Source organism: Arachis ipaensis, chromosome B06, assembly GCF_000816755.2.
Source record: "Arachis ipaensis cultivar K30076 chromosome B06, Araip1.1, whole genome shotgun sequence".
In the NCBI taxonomy this organism is placed as follows: domain Eukaryota; kingdom Viridiplantae; phylum Streptophyta; class Magnoliopsida; order Fabales; family Fabaceae; genus Arachis; species Arachis ipaensis.
This window is the reverse complement of record NC_029790.2, coordinates 3,556,955-3,563,785: the sequence shown is the minus strand read 5'-3', so window position 1 is coordinate 3,563,785 and position 6,831 is coordinate 3,556,955. Positions and strand designations below refer to the sequence as shown.

Genomic DNA, 6,831 nt, shown 5'->3' with positions numbered 1-6,831 from the left:
TCAAAATGTTTTTTTTATGACTGTGTTTAATAGAAATGTCTTTATAGATATAATTTTTGGATGTGTCTTTTTATATATGTGTTTAAAATATAATAATTAATTATTATTGACAATAAGTTGGCAGATAATATGTTGGTATCCTATACTTTTAAAAAAAAAAAGATGAATTTAACTATTTAAAATGTTCTTTTGAGTTTTATTCTTTTAGTCCAACAGACATATAGGTAGCGTTTGGTAGAGAGACAGAGACTGAAAGACTGATATTGAGAGATAGAGACTTAGAGACAGAGACTGAAATAAATCTCAGTATTCTGTTTGGTGTAAAATGGGAGATAGAAATTGAAATAAGAATGAAGCTCTAATTTAATTTGTACAAAGAATAAAATTGGAATTAATTAATTGAAATGAAAGTATTTTAGGTATAAAATGTTATTAAAGATTCTGTCTCCGTCTTTAAAAATTTCAGTCTCCTGTGTCCCTACTTTTTGGAGATACTGAAATACTGAAATTTTAGGGACAGAGACAAAAATTTTAGTATCCGTCTCTGAACCAACAAACATGATATTGAATCTCAGTCTTCCAGTCTCTATTTCGGTACTTCAAAACAAACGCTACCATAAAAAGAATGTTATTTCTTTATTTTAGTCATACTTTGAGCCATAATAATCATTCATACAAAACCAAGTTATACTTTTAATGTATAATCAACCTCTAAGAAGATAATCCGCGACATAATGACCACTAATATCTCATTTTTTTGTTGGTTAATATTTTGGACTGTCGGTTTTGTTGGACTTTAATGTTTTCTTTTTTCATTTGTACAGTTCTCTTGTTGGTATCAATTGAATTGGGCTTTAGCCCAAGAATATAATGGGCATTGGCCCATGTTGTTTTCACTTGCTAGGCTTACACAACTTGAGTCTGATTGAAGCAAAACAACTTTTGCACATAAAACTAAACAAAATTGAAAAAAAAAATTATAAAAAAGAACACTAATCTAATGAAACATGGGCCACTACAACTCTTCTATTAGCATCAAATTGGAGAGAAATAATTTTTTTTTTGGTTAGTTTTTGCATATTTCACTACTTGTTAAGCTATACTCACATAAAAATATTTTAATGTGAAAATGATAGTAAAAAACTTAAAATGTAAATATGCGTATTAATTATATTAACACTCAAACATGTCAAATAATATTCTTATGTAGGTTTTCATGTGAGTAATTAAAAATATCAAATGCTACGTGCAAAAATCAAATATATGTATTAATCAATAATCAAATAAATTATTATGTGTTGTTCAATTCATTGTTAATATGTATTTTATATTTTAATAACTAATAGTTGAATTTTAGTCTACACGTAATATAATTGTAAAAAAAATGAAATAGATAAACGGTAAGATTATGTAATTAACCACATTCAAGTTATGAATTAATTTAATGTTTACAAGCATAAAAAGGGTTAACAAATGTGAAGATTAATGATCGTTGGCCAAACTTACAAATTTAATTCAAAAGTATCTAGAAGAATTCAGGCAGAAAAATCAAAAACGAATACATGCATATATATGGTCCCATGAATGGCACGTTCTCCATTGATTGCGGAGATGATTTTAAGAATTACACTAAAGTGACTTAGATGCGATACCTTAAAATCTATTCAATCTCACTGTGACTTAGATATACTACCTACAACAAACAAAGACAGAAATATATACACGTTATTAGTGTGTAGGAGTAGGAGTGTTTCTTTTTTCTTTACTTAACAAAATTAGACATTTTCTTTTCTTAATATTGGTTGGATATCTAATTATAGAAAAAAGGGGAAATAATAAGACAATATAGACCCAAAATGGGTATGAAAAGAGATAGCTATAGCATATAATAGTGATTATATTGGTTAATGGTATATTTGGTATGTGACTTAATTTCTAAGTATTTTCGTGGAGTGTCATTATGTTATTTGTAAGAAGTGAGAACAGATTTGTTACTTGCACCGACATATATATGAAACTTCAATGGTTGGAGGCAGCAACTTTAATTTATATTGTCCATCGCTCTTTCGTTGGACATTATATTGATTCACAATTAAGGCTAGTTAAATTTTTATGACATTTTTCCATTCTTGTTTTCTAGTGCACATAACAAATGTTTTTTATTTTTTTAGGGAGGGCTTAGCTTGTTGGAAATTAATCTTGTGAAAAATGATGTTGTCTTATAATTTACGCCTGTAATTAATTAAGTGGTGATTTCGTATCATTCAGGTGATGATAAGTAAAACTTTAAAGTTTGAAAACATTTGGACATTGCAGCCTAAAGCTAAGGTACACGTTCTAACTGCTATAAAAGCAAAACAACCCTTCAATTCTATAAAGAAAATGAATTACCATATTGTATATGGTTAAGCAAGCTAATAAATCCCATGAATAAATAGTTAACAAATCTAGTTCATAACATAACAAGGGTTGATAGTTAATGTCAAATTATATTCAATACTCCTTAACATTGTTGTCAAATTCACGAGTTAACTCGTACGAGTTTACGAGTTTAGATATGGAATTGAGTTGAATCGGACATAAACTCGATCCTGAGTAAACTCGGCTAGACTAGATCAAACTCGGTCAAACTCGCAAGTCTAGGACCGAGTTAGCGAGTTTATGTTTTTCTTCATTTTTGTTAAAAAAACGTCATTTTGAAACCAAAAAAACATTTTTTCTATTAGGGTTACAATAACACTCTTAAATAATGAAAGAAAACTCACTCACAACTCACTCATCTGCATCGTTTCTCTCAAGTCTCACTTTCTCCATGTTCTGCCGCAGTCGCCGTTCCCCGTCGAGCTGCCGCTGTTCGCCTGCGTCTGCTACCCCTACTCTGATTTGCGCCATTATCTTTGTGAATTTTACCTTTGTTGCCTTCTGCTCTATATTTCTTCACATCTCCACTATCCGCAACTCCATTGTGCTATCACCGTTTACGAGTTCGACTACTTCTCCTACAATCCTATCTTTGCTCTGGTTTGTCGCCGTCGTTTCGTGCTGCTGGTGCACCTTCACCACCACTGCCTGTTGTACCCTTGTCATTGATTCGCTGTTGCTGGGATTATGCGCCTTCTTTGCATATGCATCCTCTATTTTTTGTATGCCTTTGTCCTTCTTTGAGCCTTTGCTTCTTGATTTAGGTTTTTGTTTTTGCTTTTTAAATTTTATTGCTTCTAATTTTAGCCTATTGCTTATCGTTTATGTTAGATGACCAGATGGTTCATCCATTCATGACTGTTAGTAATTAATTATTTTGATTAGAGTTAATTGTATATCGTAAACAGATTGTTGAAATTGTATTGAATGTTGAATTGTCAAATATTTATTATTTTAGTTATGTAGAGTTAAAGATTTATATTTTTTTTACTTTCAGTATTGCAGTTTTAGTAAATTACAGTGTTAATATAATTTATAATTTGATTATTTTTTGGGTTTCTAATTTGATTATTTGATATTGTTCATTGTTCAATTAAAAGATTTAGTATTACAAATTTAGAATTTTTAATTTTGTGTGTTCTATGTTGTATTTGTATAAGAATAATTATAGGGGATTTAAATGTATATTTTAAAGTATTTGTTATAATGTGTAAACACGTGAACTCGTACGAGTCTACGAGTTAACTCGCGAGTTGAGTTTAGGTCAACTCCACGAGTTTACTTAGACTCGCGAATTTGACCTTGCTCCTTAACAATATCCTCTGGGACAATCAATTAACTTGTTCTAGCAGAATGAAGCTATATTATCTCCTTTTCAATTCATTTAATCATACCATTTGAATTGAGTCCATTGAATCATTTTCCTGAGTTTGATGGCATTGAATTAATAAATTGTTCTATCTATATAAGGATCGGATAGGGGACCTAATATAAGATAAAGTTGCATTGCCAAATTCTTTTGAAGAGCAGGTATAGTTGACACTTGACAAGGTAGTTAAGTGGCAATCATTATGGTTTGAATTTTGCTTTCCATGTCCCGTTTTGTACCTAATGAGTACAACAATTTCAATATACTATGTATCTATATTGCTAGCTAGCGTGCACTTCTAAGTAAGAACCTGTTAAAACTTTAGCTTTAAGCAAATAAATTGTACATAACACACACAGTAATTAATTAATTCAGTGCATGTAAATTAAAGCTTCTTTTCTCTTAGTATATATATCATATCAATCAATGATGAATACAAAATGTGGAACGAATGAAAGAAGATAAAACAAGAAAAAACCAGAGCCATGTTTTGTTCCATAATTTTCTCAGTGCTAATAACAACACTTGTTCATGAATCAAATGCTCAATTGAGTTCAAGCTTCTACAGCAGCACATGCCCCAACGTGTCTTCCATTGTGAGGAGTGTGGTTCAGCAAGCTTTGCAATCTGATTCTCGCATTGGCGCAAGCCTAACTCGCCTTCATTTCCATGATTGCTTTGTTAATGTACCATTACCATACATATAATATAATAAGCTTATATTATAATATATAAATTAAAGTTATTAATGTTATTTGTGTTATTATTAGGGGTGTGATGCATCAGTTTTGTTGGACCAAGGTGGCAACATAACACTGAGCGAGAAGGGTGCAGTTCCAAACAATAATTCAGCTCGTGGGTTTGATGTAGTTGATAAAATCAAGAGTGCTGTTGAAAATTCATGCCCTGGTGTTGTGTCTTGTGCTGACATTCTTGCTCTTGCGGCTGAAGCTTCTGTCTCTCTGGTAATTATTTAGGTTAAATAATTTAATACATGTAATAATAATTAGATGTTTAATAAAGAATTGAATTGAATTTGCAGGGAGGAGGTCCTTCATGGAACGTTGTTCTTGGGAGAAGGGATGGTGTAATTGCAAACCAATCAGGAGCGAATAATTCGATTCCAACTCCATTTGAAAGCTTAGCGAACATCACAGCAAAATTTGCTGCTGTTGGACTCAATATAACTGATCTCGTTGCATTATCCGGTATGAACTCTTATTAGCTTCAACACTAGAATCCTATTAAATGAAAACTTAAATGGAGTTAACTTTACGTAAAGTTAATAGGTGAGAGTTGTTAAATGATTTGATAAGTTTGACTAAAGGTGAAAACTCAGATGCAGTCAAATTCATGTGAAGTTGATAGCCGAGAGTCGTTAGATGAAAATTTAGTCAAATCATCTAACGACTCTCAGCCATCAACTTCACATGAAGTTGACTGCACCTGAATTTCTACCTTGACTAAATAATCATTTAACAACTTTTAACTATCAATTTTAAATGAAGTTAACTGATCGCTCGTACAGGTGCACACACATTCGGGCGAGCACAATGTAGATTTTTCAACCAGAGACTCTTCAACTGGAGCGGCACAGGGAGCCCTGATCCCACTCTGAGCCCGTCGTATGTGGCGAGCCTTCAGCAGAGCTGTCCGCAGAATGGAAGCAGTGGGACCACACTCAACAACCTGGACCCTTCATCTCCGGACACCTTCGACAACAACTACTTCTCGAACCTCATCAACAACCGTGGCCTCCTCCAGACGGATCAGGAGCTCTTCTCCTCCAACAACAGCGTCACCATCTCCCTTGTGAACAGCTTCGCCGGCAACCAGACCGCCTTCTTCGAAGCCTTTGCTGAGTCCATGATCAACATGGCCAACATTAGCCCTTTGACTGCACCCCAGGGTCAAATCAGGTCCAATTGTAGGAAACTCAATTAGAAAACTACTCGTATATGTATGTAATGAGATGCTGTGGTTTTTCGTTATCTTGGATTTGTTTGGACATGCATGTAAGGAAGAAAACAAGGCTCACAAATTTGTGTAATCAATTAAGGGAAACTACTACACAATAATAATAATAATACTATTAACTTTGATTATTATTATTTAGCACTCATAATTTGTTATAACATATTAGTTACAAAATGAACATCACCCATAATATTCACAATAACCATCCAGATACTAGTAATAATAAACATCTTATATCATAAAAAGCTAATTTTGGAATTCACCAAAAATCGAATTTTTGACCTTTCGGATCTAAAATTCTAATACCATATCATGATACCACTTATCCCAAAAGCTTATGCTAATGAGAAAAGGTAACACTAATAATTATATCTTTAATACTCCCTAAACCTCCACGCATGGTACAAATATTCCATTTGCTTCCATATTTTCCCTAACATATTTTCTCGCTCTCTGTCCATGTAAATGTGCCTATATAAGAGCACTTCATACCGTTCATACGCAAACCAAACAAAACCTAAAGTACTGAGAGATATACAATTGGACCATGAATATATGCAACATTTTTAACCATCCAATGTCTAGAGTTTCATGAAATGCTCTGCAAGTTAATTAAGCACATTTTATAATGTACTTTTAAGGTAATTGCTGTATAAGTTTTCGTTTTAAACTTTTCAACAAATATTTTTTTAATTTTTTTTAATCTTTATTTATTCCTTTTTTAATTTCTCTAAAGGTGACGAAGAAACTCAGTACTCTATCAATCCAAATTAATTATTTATTGATTTGCTGTTAATTTCTTAATAAAATCATTATTTATATCTCTTATTATTAAAATTAACAGGGTATAAATTTTCTGCGGTCAGAAGCAATGGTTTATTTAATTTGTTAATCCGAGGAACACAACATTATGCATGTATCATCGTTGATAAATGTTTAGCTTCGTGGGTTGTCTTGGCATGAGATAAGATGAGATTAAGGGCCGTGATTACATTAAGAGAGAAGGGGAGGTACTAAGTACTAACGTCGAATAATGAATATGCTGTAACACGAACCGATGCCGT

At 32.4% G+C, this 6,831-nt stretch overlaps 1 protein-coding gene across 1 annotated transcript; it reads left to right on the top strand.

The window, feature by feature from the left end:
* Positions 4,214 to 5,837, top strand: LOC107645406 (peroxidase A2). The gene is made up of 4 exons (XM_016349416.2): positions 4,214 to 4,476; positions 4,561 to 4,755; positions 4,833 to 4,998; positions 5,319 to 5,837. The coding sequence occupies exons 1-4, from the start codon at positions 4,276 to 4,278 to the stop codon at positions 5,732 to 5,734; spliced, it is 978 nt and encodes a 325-aa protein (XP_016204902.1). The 5' UTR covers positions 4,214 to 4,275; the 3' UTR covers positions 5,735 to 5,837.

Bases quoted from the DNA above. Each gene is read 5' to 3' on its own strand.
- LOC107645406 (XM_016349416.2), top strand. From the start codon at position 4,276: ATGTTTTGTTCCATAATTTTCTCAGTGCTAATAACAACACTTGTTCAT. The intron at 4,756-4,832 runs GTAATTATTTAG...TTGAATTTGCAG, and splicing joins CTGAAGCTTCTGTCTCTCTG to GGAGGAGGTCCTTCATGGAA. The intron at 4,999-5,318 runs GTATGAACTCTT...TCGCTCGTACAG, and splicing joins TGATCTCGTTGCATTATCCG to GTGCACACACATTCGGGCGA.